This window comes from Herpailurus yagouaroundi, unplaced genomic scaffold (assembly GCF_014898765.1).
Source record: "Herpailurus yagouaroundi ecotype Mexico unplaced genomic scaffold, PumYag 100, whole genome shotgun sequence".
Lineage (NCBI taxonomy): Eukaryota > Metazoa > Chordata > Mammalia > Carnivora > Felidae > Herpailurus > Herpailurus yagouaroundi.
The window spans coordinates 53796470-53812704 of NW_024412391.1; the positions used below are offsets into that span (position 1 = coordinate 53796470).

At 39.0% G+C, this 16235-nt stretch overlaps 1 protein-coding gene across 3 annotated transcripts in view; it reads left to right on the forward strand.

Moving 5' to 3' along the window:
• Positions 1–5543: 5543 nt before the first annotated feature.
• The window catches only part of CRPPA (CDP-L-ribitol pyrophosphorylase A), a 345176-nt gene continuing 334484 nt past the window's right edge, over positions 5544–16235 (forward strand). For 2 of the 3 annotated variants that reach the window (XM_040472524.1, XM_040472525.1), the window contains exon 1: positions 5544–6296. In XM_040472524.1, the coding sequence (XP_040328458.1) occupies positions 6049–6296 (248 nt within the window). In that variant the 5' untranslated portion in view covers positions 5544–6048. The remainder of the gene's footprint in view (positions 6297–16235) is intronic. The other variant, XM_040472523.1, reaches the window with a different exon arrangement.

Consider the following 16235-nt stretch of genomic DNA (forward strand, 5'->3'; position numbering starts at 1 on the left):
CATTTGCCCAGGACCAGTGCTGGTTAGTTTGTGCATATTTTTATTATTGTACCATAGCAGCTAATAATAATCATATATATTTTTGAAGTTAGGATAGAATAATTGCTAAAGAAAGATTTGCCAAAAAAAGGGGAAGTGTTTTTCTTTTTAATCTTTTGTCAAAGTCCTGAGTTCTTTTAAGGAGCAGGATAGGAGAGGTAGAAGAAATATGAAGTTGGGGTGAGGAGGGTTAGTGCAAACTTAAAATTGAAACTTTTTCATTTGGGAGTAGTTTTAAGCATTCAGATGTTTCTGAAGACTAAGTGAAAATTGGTCTTCATGCATTTAAGTTTTTAGCCATTGGCACATTTAACCTTTTTTCATTTATCCATTCTTTCACTTACGTCTTAAACCAATTAGTGGTAGCCATGGTCACAAATGGAAATATTTAATTTTTCTATTTAAGTTATTTCTATTCACATACAGCATAAACAACAGTGACCTAATTTCCACCTCTTTGCGATCTGCCACAAGTTACTTCGACATGAAACATTGTCTTTCTGTTACCACTAAGCACTTCTTGTCCAAGCCTGTCTATTGTTCTCTTAACTAGAATTTCCAGCACTGTCCAAATTCTGTGTTCTTCTTGTCCTCGTCCTCTTTTCCCTCCTCCTCTTCATGTTTCCTTCTCCTCCTTCTTGTCTTTCCTCTTCCTTTTCTTCTTCCTTTTCTCCTTCTCCCCCTTCTCCTTCTCTTCCTCCTCCTCCCTGTCCTCCTTCTTCACTAGCCCAGTGAATACCCATGCTAGAGAGCAATGAAGCACTTTTTGATTTAATTTTATTTTTTATAAAAATTAGTAACTTTTTTATATCCTCACATCTGTTGGATGTCACTGAAGAGACTGTATTACCTCTCAGTCTTCTCTCTCTCTTCATGCCAGCTATCCCATTGGCCTCTCTGTACCTCTACCCCACCATAGTCCCTTTTGATCCACTAAGGTCAAGATTTGCTATCGTCATGGTTAAAGTATTATTAGGCAACGATGTCCCACATTCAGACTCTATTGGACAGCTCACTTCTTATATTGATTCTGTGCTTTGCATGGTGATGGTGGTTGTGGTCATAATGTCACATTCAAATATCCACATTCTTCCTTTCTTACTGTGCAGAAGACAGTAATGACTGCATTTTCTGGAAGCGTTTCTTTTCTTCTTTAAATCTTGTTTTAGTACTGCGTTGTAGTTAAAATGTATAGGGATAGCTGCTGCCAATATCTGACCTTGCACAAAAGCAAATCTTCCTTTTCTAACTGTTCTCTTCTTTGATGATTCTGATTATTCTTCCCTTCAACAGATTATGAAAACTAGCCACCACCAATTCTAGACTAGTCATTTGTTTTCTAAACAAACTTTCAAAGACATCACCCCTCCCACATTCCTTCTGCATAGAAGTCATTCCCCTCTTTTAGTTTCTGAAGTTGTGTGGCATCTGACAGTAGAACCGTGCCCTTTAGTTCTATGCACAGAAGCAGAATTCCAGGGAACAATTTCAATTCTGCTTAAGTTGTGGTCCAAGATATGGCTTTTGGAGGCTCTCAGAGGTGATTTGTTTTTAAATGACAGTTCTGTAGAAATACAAGGGGATGATTCATATCTCTATTTCTCTAAAACATCTCTTTTTCCCCGGTACTTAAATATTTTTTCCTTGTGTTTTCCTCCTTTTAAATTAACAAGGAAATAAGACATAACTGTTTTAATGGATTTCTTATGCAATTTTTATGTGGCATGTTTAATATACTACATGCCTTTTGTTTTAGGTCTTGAAATTAAATGCACTGAATATAAAGCGAATTGGGTGTCATTCTTTTTTTAATTCAATGTTTATTTAAGTCTGCTTCACGCTTAACATTGGAATCATCTAAGGAAGCATATTAAAAAAGGCAGATTTCTGGACATACTGCAGGTCTACTGAATCTAATTTTCTGTCATAAGGTGCCAATAATATGTTTTCTAAGATTATTATATAATATATAATATGCAAATGACATTATATAAAATACATAAGAAACACTATATATGTTCAAAATTGTCCCCAACTGATTCTTATGACAAATTAAACTTTAGTAATATTAATGATGTCAACTTTACCATTCAGTCCTAAGGCTATTCATCATTGTTTCCTTTTTTAGCTGTAATAGGAAAAACAAAGTAGACAGTTGTGACAGTTGATAATTAGCTTTGTAAGATATATTGAGAAAATGAAAGATGATAATCTTGTTGTCATGTGGTGTTTAGTTTGAATTACCCACAGAAAGACCTCATTGTGGAGCATCATTTTTCTTACATATAAAAATGAGGTAAAGGTCAGGGGTTAATAGACTGTAGCATTTTCATAAGACACAATGGCAAAACAGAATTCATAGGCTGACAGAAATGTTGGGGCTGGCCCTTGGTAGAACAATTATATATTTTGTTTGGCTCCTATTCCAACAGAATTAAAGGGTAAACCATTAAGCTGTTCATTAGCATTTGTGAGCAACAACCCAAGTAACCTCTAGAATAGCTATTAAATAGTAAGTGTGTTTGGGGAGGAGGGGAATGACTGGCAGTGACAATTATACTTGAGTTAACAGTAAAAAAATAAACTTCAGCTTGATCTAAAATTCAGTAATAATAATAATATCCCCAAGATAATCTTCCAGGGTACACTGACATGTAGAAACAAACAACAAAAGGTAGTTTTGGGTCTTTCAGGTATACAGATGAGAGCCACTTCCATTTAATGGGCACTTCTATAAGCATTAAAAAAAGACATGTCAAAGTGAGTTTATAAAATTGTGGCATACATTTAACAAAGCTATGCTTTGAACAGTCACAGTACAATGAAACACATTTCATTATTCACAGGATAAAGGGTATTTTAAAAATCATAGTGCACTGTGGGTGTAGTTATGGGACATAAGTGAAGTCAAATGAACAGTCTTTTCTTTCGTTAGTCACATGAATATATTTCTAATTATGTGTAACTTCATTTGGAAATTACGGTTAACATGTAAATTTGAAGGTTTTCCTGTGTATGAAATTGTTTTAGTTTCCTATGGTTGTTATAAGAAATCACAAATTTAGTGGCCTAAAACAATACAATTTATTTATTTTTTAAAGCTTGTCTATTTATTTTGAGAGAGAGAGAGAGAGAGAGATTGAGAGAGAGAAACATGCAGGGAAGGGGCAGAGAGGAGAGACAGAATCCCAAGCAGGCTTCGTCAAGCTGTCAGCACAGAGTCCTATGTGTCCTTGAACTCACAACTTGTGAGATCAAGACCAGAGTGGAGATCAAAAGTCGGACGCTTAACCGACTAAGCCACCTGGTGCCCAACGATACAAGTTTATTATCTTAGTGTTGTAGATGTGAGAAATTTCAAAATGGATTGGCTGGGCTATATTCTTCTGGAATCTCTAGTTGAAGACTTTGGTTCCTTCCTTTATCCAGTTTCTAGAAATTCCTGGAATCCTTGACTTATAGCTCTGTATTACTCTCACCTACAATTTCATCCTCGTACTTTTAAAATTCTGATCACTCTCTGATAAGGGCACTTGTGATTACATTGGGCACACCTGCATGATCCCGGCTCCGCTCCCCATCTCAAGATTTTTAAGTTAATCACAGCTGAAATGTTCCTTTTATATAAGGTCAGGTAACATATTCACAGGTTTCAGGGATTAGAACATGGGCAGCTTTGGGAAGCCAGTATTACGTACCACAGAAACCCAGATCAAAAAACCACTCCAGAACTTTCCCCTTTGCATGCCCTGCATTGTAATGCAGTTGGGATTTGTTTTTTCTAAACTTTTCAACTGATATCACAGACTGGTTATTACCAACGAACGGGTCACAGAGTATCTTACTTTCCAAGGTATGCACTTTTAGCTACTCATTTCAGAGAAAGTATTTTCGTAATGTGGCTGTTACAACTTGGTATAAAATTACATGGAAACTATATCTTTTACCCAAAGTACGCACAATAAGAAACTAATTACACCTATATAAAAAGATACAGAAAAATGTTTCCCATACTGTGATAGACAAATGAACAGTCTGTCCTTTTCTTTCAATACAAGTCTTAAATATTGTTAACATAAAGTATAAAAGATCTAAGGATTCATAGTAAACAGCAAAATTAATATATTTGCTTTAAAACAATCAAATCAATAAAACAAGATTATTGTTAAAATTTATTAAGATTTATGTATAATTATATAGCAATTAAGACTTATTACTACGCTTTTTTTTGCTGAAGATTAACAAAATGAAAACTAGCTTTAACTCCACTGTTAGATTAAAAAGGGAAGTTTAAGATCAATATTAATTGGAACAATTATTTGATTTGTTTTCCTGCCTCTGTATACATTCCTTTATTCATTTATCCATCCAGTCAACAGGTATTAATTGAATTCCTAGTACAGGCCAGACACAGGTGTGGTGGTGATGGTACAAAGTCAGGTGTATTATGGTGCTTATTTTTCAGCTAAGAGTCAATGATCTGACAAACTGAAACTGTAACGGAGTTAAACATTAATTATAATAACAGTAATTTTTTGTTACTTTTGTATTGAAAGTACTTCTGCATTGAAACTTGAGTATTGAAAATACAAGTACATTGAATATACTAAAAACATGCTCAATCTCTGATAAAAACAGATGGGAAAATCATATTTTAATTATGTATGCTTTAATCTCAATTTGGAAAAATTAGTAAAAATACTGAATTGGATGGGATATTATAAACTGATAATATTTTCAGCACTTAAAAGATTCAATTTTTATGAATCTTGTATTAACTATTGTTGGTTGAAGATTGATAAATATGAATTAGAAAATATTTATTAGTATATACTTCAATTATCATTAACTTATGTATTGAATGAACTACTGATTGAATATTTTTTAAGCTTCTATTATATTCCAGGTGCTGGACATAGAACCCACACCAAAAAAGTAAAAACCCGACTCTCCTAGAGCTTACATTCCAGGGACCTAATACGATGGGCTCTGACATTCCAAATACTTAGATACATTTTTATGGTGAACATTGCCACCAAGAATAGTACTAAGGGCAGCATACCTCCAGGCCTGGAATTCTTCAACTCTGGCTGTGCTTCTGTGCAAGGGCCTTACGGCAGTTCTGCCGTTAGAGGTGTAATTTTACACAGGTTACTTAAACATTACAACCTTTTTTCTTTCTCTGTGTCAAAACAAAAAACCAAAACCAACAAAACCCCAGTAATAGCTGGGTTCTCCTGTAGATTAAATGAGCTAATGTGTGTCGCTTGTTCAGCAATTATTAGTGTTACTGCTTTGGCTCTGTGGGTCCAAAACGTGCCTGCTCATTAGAATTACCTGGGGGTCTTTAAAAACATTCCCAAACTCGGGCCACACACCAGACTAATTAAATCCCAGTCTCTGAGCGTGGGACATAGGTGTCAGCAATTTCTGAGCTCCCCAGGTAGTTCCAATTTGCAGACAAATTTGGGATCCGTGGCAGTTTGGGTTAATATTTCATAATAACACTGCCTGGCCACCTGTCTTTTTCGAGGTGGAACCAGGAAATCTTACGAGCTGAATCAAAGTCAGAAATCGAGGTCTTTCTGTCCCCTCCTGTGACCTGAATCCAAATATCCTTAAGGGGAGAGGGACTGGGGGCGGGGGGAAGTCCTGACCTCTACAGCCTACGCAAAAACTGTTAAGTTTAATGGGACCCGTAGGTTCCTACGGAGGGCTGACACTTCCACCCGAGGCGACCGCTGGGCCCGCCAGAGAAGCGAGGAGGCGCGAAAACGCAGCCCGGCCGGGGGCGCTGGGCTCGTCGCTGAGGCCGCGGACGCCAAAGGAGGAAGCTCGGCAGCTGGAGCGTCCCCTGGGGACACGCAGCGGCCCGGACTCCGCGGCTCCGGTGGGCGCCGTCAGGCCTCTTCTGCCCTCCCCCCCGATCTTCCCGGTGACCCCAGCCGAGCGCCCGAGCGCAGCGGGGCGCTGTGGCCCGGGGCGAACCAGGCCGCGCCGCCCGCCGCCATGGAGCCCAGGCCCGCCGCGCCGCGGCCTCGCTTGTGCGACTCCCTCGGCGCGGACCAGACACCCTCGGCCTCTACGCTGAACGCGGCCCGGGCCGAGGCTCGGCCAGCTGGGCGCCGCGCTCCCGCAGTGGCTGCGGTGTTGCCGGCGGGGGGTAGTGGGGAGCGCATGGGCGTCCCCACCCCGAAGCAGTTCTGCCCCGTCCTGGAGAGGCCGCTCATCAGCTACACGCTGCAGGCCCTGGAGAGGTAATGCGGCGCACGGCGCACCCCCGGTCCCCGGCCCGGCCTTCCGCTCCTGGTGCGGCCCGCCTAGGGCGGCCCGCGGCACCTGCCCTTCGTGCTGCTTTCGCGCTGGCGCCTTCTCTCGGCGGACTGCGGGGCCGACTCCGCCCGCTCAATCCCTGGCTTGGGCTGCGTCCTCCCCTGCAATTCAGGGACCGGTGGTTCTGATCCTCTAACAGACCTGCACGCAAGAGGGGGCTGCTCCACAGACCCCTTTCGGTGCCCGGGCCGTCGACGTGGTGGTGGAGAGCCCGGCTCCTGGAGCTGGACTAAGGAGAGCATGGGTTGGAACTAAAAGGCATTTAGTTTTGACAGTGGCCCCACTGGGGCCTAATGACAAGCTCTTTCAGGAGTCTTCCTGCCCGTCTGCCTCTTTCTCAATCTCTGTTAATGTTTTGTGCTCTCCGTGCATGCGTGGATTGGAGTTTTACTCACACATCTCATTTCACGGGCCTTTGTTCACTTTATCCATTCATGTACATTAACTGAATATCTCTTAAGATCCTATGTTAATTACGAAGTGCTGAAGGTGGACGGAGGGACAAAACTTAATCCGAGGCTTTCACCGGTGGATATAGATTTAAGGGTGCGAAATTGTTAAGGCCAATACGTGTGGAATTGGGGCGAGGACTAGAGGCGCAGTAGTGAGATAGAGAGGGGGTTTGTTAATTGTTATAGCGCATAGTAGTATGATTGAGCGTGGGGTGAGTCTGGAGGGGTAGGAAGCAGGACAGTTGCACAGGTCCCTAGATGAGTTGCTATGGGTTGAAGCCAGTGTGGTGCTGTGATGGGATGTTAAACCTTGAAGTGAGTCCTTTGTGTCTCAAGAAGGATAACATTATTTTAGTATATCCTTTGCAGGTGGCTTTCATGAAGACCAAGCTAATGAGCTGCTGCTAATTCAAGGCTGTTAGCCTATTACCCAGCAAAGCTCTTCTTCCTGTCCCATCATGCTTGCACACACCACAGAAGCCAAAGGGTCCACGTTGTGTTGGATATGGTTATGGAAGAGTGAAGAGTCATAACCACCCTTGATTAGGGTAATCAGGCCAGTGGTCACATCTGAAACTCAAACAAACATGGAAACAGTTCAGGTGCTTTCCCTACTCTTGTAGCCCACCTTTTCTCTGTGTATGAATCATGTAACTACAGTACTACAGTATGTTAGACCCCGTGACAACATAACTCCTTTATGTAGGTTATATTAAAGGACACAATGGATTTTGGCCAGCAGAACCTAATTGCTTAATAACTGGGCATAAGGGAGTATAGTCTCTTATACGTTCAGTTTTCTTTCCTATGAAGCAAATTAACATCAGCACGTTTGCATCTTCTGGGGTAGACTGAGATAGGTGGTTACTGAAAAAATCTTTTGAAGTAAAAATGTTCTGGGAATGCCTTTTTTTAATGGAAGATGAGGAACATGTGTTTTGTATTGCTAACAGCAGTGATAAAATTCTAATAGTAACTAAAGAAACTTCCATTTTGAAATCCATCGGAGATCATTTTTGTCACTATTAAAATACCTGAAGAACTTAAGGGATGATGGCATTTGGGGTATGTTTCAGGAAATCCTTGGAAATCTTGCATTACAGGGGTTTAGGTATGGGTGCTTCTTAGCCATTTGCTAAAGGAAGGGCATTCTCTTGACTGCTAATAGACTTCCTAGAGCATGGTGTTAAAAAGCCTAGGTTATTTCATCCTCTTGAATTATGCAAGTTCAATTAAGGAAAGGAGATGGAAGCATAAAATGTATGAAATTCTTACGTTTTGCTATTTGGCAAGATGACGCATGCTTACCACATATTAAAGGGGAAGCATCACTCTCAATGCGTCAGATCAGAAAAGATGTAATTGGGTGTCACCACTGTCAATCATCGAGATTATTTTAGGATAGTGTCCGCTCTCCTTGCCCTCTAATTTGATTTCAAAGTTCATTTGTCTCGCAGAAGTTAAGACTTTCTTTTCTCAAGATTTTTCCATCTCACTAATAGAGAGGTTGTTGTGAATAATCTTTATTAGTTGATCTTGACTATGAAATTAAAGATACTCACTGACTGAAAAATGACCCTCATAGTTTGATCTGTCCTTTGGAATTTTGAACCGAGAAAAAACTATGGCATACGAGAGACTTCACCTCTGAAGTTTGGTCCACAGCTCTTAAATTGGGATAGGGAAATGTAAAGAAATGTGGCTCGTCTTTGTTTTAGTTAAGTACAGGTTTAAATGGCATTATTTTCACTGTTGTATTTATCCACCCAAAGAGACTAAAAACAGTATAGTCACACAAGGGAAAATGAATGTAAGAAGAGCTGGAGTAGATAAAAGATGACAACAAAACATTGGAAGAACAGGATGGTAATCAATCAAACTTAACAGTCCCCAAGAAAATGGGAACAGCTGTGGAGAAGCAAGTTGGTTGAAGTCCCCAGATCTTGGAATGTTTCAGGAATCAGAGGTACAGGATGCTTCGGAAGGTGGGGTAGACAGCTCAAAACAAATCGAAATAAAAACAACTGGTTGTAACCTTAAAAAGAAACAGTTAAACTCCTAGCTCACTATCAAAATACTTGAAGCTTATTCTCTGACTCAGCACAGCCAATGGCTGAGTGAAGGTTCCATGGCCATAGAGGAGTTGAGAGGAAGACTGCACTTTGTGGTGATGAGATCCTTCGCTTCTAAGGTCAACTCACGGGAGTTCCCCCCCCCATTTTTTTTTAATGTTTTAATTTTTATTTTTGAGAGAGCAAACAGGGGAGGGGCAGAGAGAGAGAGAGAGAGAGTGGGAGACACAGAATCCGAAGCAAGTTCCAGGCTCTGCGCTGTCAGCATGGAACCTGACACCAGCTCAAACTCACTGAGTGGTGGGGTTATGAGCTGAGCTGCAGTCAGATGCTTAACTGACTGAGCCACCTAGGCACCCTGAGTTTTTTTTTTTTTGTTTGTTTTGTTTTGTTTTACTTTTTAAACAACATGGTACATATTAAAGCACCTGTTCTTAAATGACTGAAAAGTTAGAGGGGACCTTCAGAGAGTCTGTATTGTGAGTTGACTGAGACTCAGGATTGTTTTCAATTCAGGTGACATTGGGAAAATATTATTTTCTAGTTTAGTCAAGTTCTGGTAAGCCATTGAAATATCTTTGTGTGTGTGTGTGTGTGTGTGTGTGTGTGTGTGTGTGTGTGTTGGGAGGCGGAGAGTGCCAGCAGTGGAGGGGGAAGAGAGAACCTTAAGCAGGCACCGTGCTCAGTGCAGAGCCTAGCACAGACCCCGGGAGCATGACCTGAGCTAAAAACAGGAGTCAGATGCTCAACTGACTGGGCCACCCAGGCACCCTGACATTTCTTAATTATTAAATGACATTCAAAAGACTCTCTGAACCTTCCCAAATCTGGGAGACGTTGGCTATGGCTCTATCTGGACAAAGTCTATCAGTCAGTTGTATGTGCATATATTTCCATTAAACATTGCATGTGTATGTATAAACGTATGTATATACATGTTTATATGCCACCTCTATTAAGATGATACAGCTGGTCGTTTGGATCTGTGCGTTTGGGTTTAAAACAATCAAAACTACTACTTGGTAGGTTGTATTAGGAACAAGAGTCTTTCAGAAGTTCATTAAAAATGTTTCTAGGATTTTGAAACTTTGCTTTTGGCCTTGTAGAGGGAATAGAAGTTTGTTAAACCAAAGATTTATAATTTGAAGAGAGCTTTTTTTTTGCCCCTCAGCATACTAACAAGGAACTGAGATCAAGGGTACTAGCGCCTTATGTAACTATTGATTTATGTATGACCAGAGTTTTTAAATATTGCTCTAAGAAAACTTAGGTGGCCATGGTAGTGGTGGAGGCATAAAGCCCTGGCAGTTAAGTTGTAAAATACACTTTACAGATCAACTCTGCTCTTTTGCTGTCTAAAAAAATGTGTTCCCAGGTCTTATGTACGAAGTAAAAACTCCTGCTGTTAAGCTTACTTCGGGTTCCAAATATCTAAGGAAAGAAACTCATTAAGAATGGTTAATCTGGCTTAGCTGAATAACTAAAATGACAAATACAAGGAAAGTAAGACAAACACTGTCAAATACTAGGCGAACACTGGCCATGCTTCTTCAGATTCATGGTGATGGTGGGCTAGGAGTGGGAGTTCCTCTGCTGATACATTTGAACAAAGTCTGGCACAGCCTTCTGCATAGTTGGAGAAGTTTCTCAAGTTTTCTGCGGTAGAGGACACTGCCTAAAATGACTTGTTCCTCGATAGGGTTCACTGTCCATTGAAACTGTATTATAAACTGGCAGCCAGTATAAATCTCCTCTAGGAAGGAAATGGGTTGTCCCACTAATAAAAAGCATTGCAGAGTTTGGATACTAATATATATCCTTATTAATGTGTTGGCGTTCTAATTCAGGTTTCACTCTTAGTTTGGCTAATGTTAAGTTAGTCAACATAAATGTGATAATGTCAGATGAATTTCAAAGAAAGCTGTTTTGTGGATTTGTATGTGTTGATCTTAAGGAGAGTAGATTTTTGTGGTTAAGTTGGGTTGCTTTCTTGCCACTTGGAAAATTAATGGAAGTCCAGTTTTAGAAACTGAGACTCCATGGTGTGTGTGTGTGTGTGTGTGTGTGTGTTGTCTGCTTTTTTTTAATTGAGGTATAATCGACATATTAGTTTCAGGTGTACAACGTAGTGATTCGGTATTTGTATATATGTTTTTGTGTTCTATTTACTTTTTAAATCCTTCTTTTCTTCATGATGAATCCCCTTCACCTATTTCAGCCATTCTTCCCTCCCAACTCCCCTCAGGTAATAATCAGTTGGTTTTGTAGAATTAAGAGTTGTTTTTTGGTTTGTCTTTTTTCCCTTGTTTTGTTAAATTCCACATATGACTAAAGTCATGTGGTGTTTGCCCTTCTCTGACTAACTTATTTATACTCTCTTGATTTATCCATGTTTTTGCAAATGGAAAGATTACATTCTTCTTTATGGCTAATATTCCACTGCATGTATGTACCACTTCTTTATCCATTTGTCAGTTGATGGACGCTTGGACTGCTTCCATAGTTTGGCTGCTGTAAATAATGCTGCAATAAACATAGGGGTCCGTGCATACCTTTGAATTAGTGTTTTTGTATTTTTAGGGTAGATACCCAGCTGTGTGATTACTGGATCATAGGGTGGTTCTTTTTTAAATTTGAGGAACTTCCATACTGTTTTCTAGAGTGACTGCACCAGTTTGCTTTTCTACCAACAGTGCATGAGGCTTCTTTTTTTTCTTCGTCCTTGTCAACACTTGATGTTTTTTGTGTTTTTGATTTTAGCCATTCTGACAAGTTTGAGGTGATACCTTATTGTAGTTTTGACTTACATTTCCCTCATGATAAGTGGTGTTGAGCATCTTTACATGTGTCTCTTGGCCATCTATGTTTTCCTTGGAGAAATGTGTGTTCATGTCTTGCCATTTTTAAATGCATTATTTATTTTTCGGTTGTTGAGTTTTCTAAGTTCTTTTTATATTTTGGATACTCTTTAACAGATGTCATTTGCAAACACTTTGTCCCATTCTGTAGGTTGACTTGTAGTTTTGTTGATTGTTTCCTTCACTGTGCAGAAACTTTTTATTTGGATGTTGTCCAAGTAGTTTATTTTTTGCTCTTCCCTTGCCTCGGAAGATATATCTAGAAAACTGTTGTTATGGTCAGTGTCAGAGAGATTACTGCCTGCCCTCTCTTGAAGTGTTTTTTAGGGTTTCGGGACTCACATTTAGGTCTTTAAACATTTGAATTTACTTTTGTATATTGTGAAAGAAAGTGGTCCGTTTTCATTCTTTTGCATATACTCTGTCCAGTTTTCCCAATACCATTTATCGAAGAGACTGTCTTTTCCCCCTTTTATGTATATTCATTCCTCTTTTGTCAAAGATTAATTGGCCATGTAATTGTGCATTTAATTCTGGGTTTTCTATTTTATTGATCTATGTGTATTTTTATTCCAGTACTATACTGTTATTTTATTTTTAAGATTTTATTTTTTAAAGTCATCTCTATACCCAATATGGGGCTTGAATTTAGAACCCTGTTATCAAGAGTCAGATGCTTTACTGACTGAGCCAGCCAGGTGCCCCTGCACTCTTAATTACTACCACTGTGTAATATAATTTGAACTCTGGAATTTTGATAACTCCAGTTTTGTTTTTCATTTTCAAGATTGCTTTGGCTATTGGAGGTTTTGTGTGTATGTGTGTGTGTATGTGGTTCTATACTATTTTTAGGATTGTTTATTCAAGTTCTGTGAAAAATGCTGTTGGTATGTTGATAGCAATTGAATTAAATTTGTAGATGGCATTGGTAATATAGATGTTTTAACGATTTTTTTTTTTCTTGGAACCTGTGAGCAAGGAATGTCTTTGCCTTTTTCTGTGTTGTCTTGAATTTCTTTCATCAGTGTTTTATAGTTTTCCAAGTACAGGTCTTTCACATTGAAATTTATTCCTAGGTACCTTATTGTTATGGTATGATTGTGAATGGGATTTTTGTCTTAATCTCACCTTCTGCTTCGTTATTAGTGTATAGTAATGCAGTAGATTTCTATACATTGATTTTGTGTCCTTGGACTTTACTGAATTCATTGGCCAATTTTAGTAGATTTTTGGTGGGATATTTAGGGTTTTCTATGTGTAGTATGATGTCATCTGCAAATAGTTTTACTCCTTCCTTACCAATTTGAATGCCTCTTATTTCTTTTTGTCTAAAGGCTGTAGCTAGGACTTCTAGTACTACATTGAATAAAAGTGGTGAGTGTGGACATCCATGTTGCTGATGTTAGGGGGAAAGCTCTTAGTTTTGCCTCATTGAGTATGATGTTTGCTCATACAAGACCTTTATTATGTTGAGATGTGTTCCCTCTAGGCCTATTTTGCAGAGATTTTGTTTTTGTTTTTAAATCATGAAGGGATGCTATACTTTGTCAAATGCTTTTTCTATATCTATTGAAATGGTCATACAGTTTTTATACTTTGTCCTACAGATGTGCCATATCATTTTGATTATTTTGTGGATATTGAATCACTCTTGCATTCCAGGAATAAATCCCACTTGATCATGGTGTATGATCTTTTAAACATATTGTTGGATATGGTTTGCTAATATTATGAGGATTTTGCATCTATATTCATGAGAGATACTGGCCTATACTCTTTTTTTTTTTGTGGCGTCTGTATCTGGCTTTGGTATCAGAGTGATAATGGCCTCACAGAATGGATTTGGATGTTTTCCTTCCTCTTGTATTTTTTGAAATAGCTTGAGAAGAATAGATATTAACTCCCCTTTAAATGTTTGGTAGAATTCACCTGTGAAGGCTTCTGGTCCTGGAGTTTTATTTTTGGGAAGTTTTTTGATTACTGATTGAATTTCATTGCTGGTGATTGGTCTGTTCAAATTTTCTACTTGATATTAATATTTGATATTGATGAATATTTTCATAATATTCTGTTAAAATTGTATTTCTGTGGTGTTATTTCTCCTTTTCCATAAATTTTTGTTACTTGGGTCATCTGTTAATTTTTTAAAATTTTCTTATTTGAGTCTTGCTAGAGGTTTATCTGTTTCATTGAGTTTTTTCAAAGAATCAGCTCCTGGTTTCATTGATCTGTTCTATTGCTTTTTTAGTTTTTATATTATTTATTTAAAACAATTTTTAAACATTTATTTATTTTTGAGACAGAGACCGAGCATGAACGGGGGAGGGTCAGAGGGAGGGAGACACAGAATCCAAAACAGGCTCCAGGCTCCGAGCTGTCAGCACAGAGCCCTACGTGGGGCTCGAACTCACGGACCACAAAATCATGACCTGAGCGGAAGTCGGTCGCTTAACCAACTGAGCCACCCAGGCGCCCCTATATTATTTATTTTTATTCAGCATATAGTTGGGTCTTGATTGTTTGTTTGTTTATTTATTTATTTATCCTGCCACCCTGTGTCTTTTCATTGGAGCACTTAGTCTATTCACATTCAAAGTAAATACTGATAGATACGTGTTTATTGCCATTTTGTCACTTGTTTAGTGGTTGTTTCTGTATATTTTCTCTGATGCTTCCCTGATTGTATTTGATGATTTTTTGGCTTTCTTTGGTGATCTATTTCAAACCTTTTCTCGTTATTCCTTGCATATCTATTACCTGTTTTTGATTGGTAGTTACCATTAGGTTTGTATATAACATCTTCTAGTAAAGCAGTCTATATGACATTGATGGTCACTTTAGTTTAAGTTCATTCTTCTTCCCATTTTTTAGGTGTATAGCATCATAATTTACATCCTTTTCTTTAATGAATCCCTTGACTGGTTTTTACAGAAAAGGTTATTTTTACTGCTTGTTTATTTTCATGTTCTCACTTAGGATCTTCCTTTCCACCCAGAGGATTCCCTTTAATATTTCTTATAGGACTGCTTTAGTAGTCATGAGCTCTGTTTTTCTTTGAGAAACTCTTTTATCTCTCCTTCTATTCTGAGTGATAGCCTTCCTGGATAGGGTATTCTTGGTTGCAGATTTTTTCCCTTTGAGCACCTTGAATATATCCTGCCATTCCCTTTGGCCTGCAAAGTTTTGGTAAAAAAAATCCATTGTTAGTATTATGGAGTTCCTTTGAATGTAACTGTCATCTTTTATTGCTTTACTTTTTTTTTTCCTTTTACTATTTTTTGACATTTTAATTACTATATGTCTTGGTGTGGACCTCCTTGGGTAGAGATTTTTTTTTTGGGGGGGGAGGGAAGGATATCTGTGTCTCCTCAATCTGGATATGTTTCCTTTCTCATATTAGGGAAGTTTCAACTATTATTTCTCCAAATAAGTTTCCTGCCCCTCATCTGAGATCCTATAGTACAGATATTATGCTTGGAGTCACTGAGTTCTCTAAGAATATTCTCAATTTGCATAATTATCTTTACTTTACTTTGCTAAGTTTGGTTATGTTCCATTAGTCTGTGTTCCAGGTCATTAAATAATTTGTCTGCTTTATGTAGCCTGCTATTTGTTCCATCAAGTATATTTTTAATTTCACTTACTGTGTTCTTGATCTCTGGTTGTTTTTTGTTTGTTTGTTTGTTTTTTACTCTCTGTTAAGTGTCTCACTGATGTCCTCCACTCTTAAGTCCAGTGAGTATCTTTATGATACTTATTTTAAATTCTCTATCAGCCATAATACTTACATCTGTTTTGCTTTGGTCAGATCGTGTGATTTCGTCCTGTTCTTTCATTTGGTAAATGTATTTCTGTCTTCTCATTTTGTTTGACTTAGTGTATCTATTTCTCTCTGTTAAGAGCAAGAGAAGTAGCTGACTTTCCTATGATAATAGCCTTATGAAGAAGAGGTCCTTCAGGGCTCTGTAGTTACCCAGGGCCAGGAGCTTCAGGGAATGTCTTCTATGTGTGTTGTGTCTGCTCTGCTGTTGAGTCTTGCCCTATTGTTTGTTCAGTTCAGCTGTCGGCAGAGTCCCTCTCTGCCTGTTGTGGTCAGCAAGGTGTGCGGTGGTCTGCTTGAGAACTGAGAGTAGCCCCCACCACTATGTAAACTGAGGACCTACAAAATGCTCAGGTCAGATGTGGCGTTGGCTGTGTTTGTGCTGGTCTTCTGGGGGAGGGCCCAGAGCAGGGGGATGGAGGCAAGAGTGACTGGAAAGGGGTGGATCCATTGAAGCATTTGGGAGTGGCATGGCCTGGTGGAGCTTTGTGAAAGCAAGTTAAGCTATGAGTGTCAGTACTGTGCTGCTTCCCACAGGTAACCATTGTTTATGCTATGGGGCTGGGGAGGGAAATAGTATTTGCCAGCTTCTTTGTTCCTGGAGGTGTCTCCTAGTGGCATCTGTTTGTCCAGGTGGTGTTCTGAGATGAGCAAACTGCTT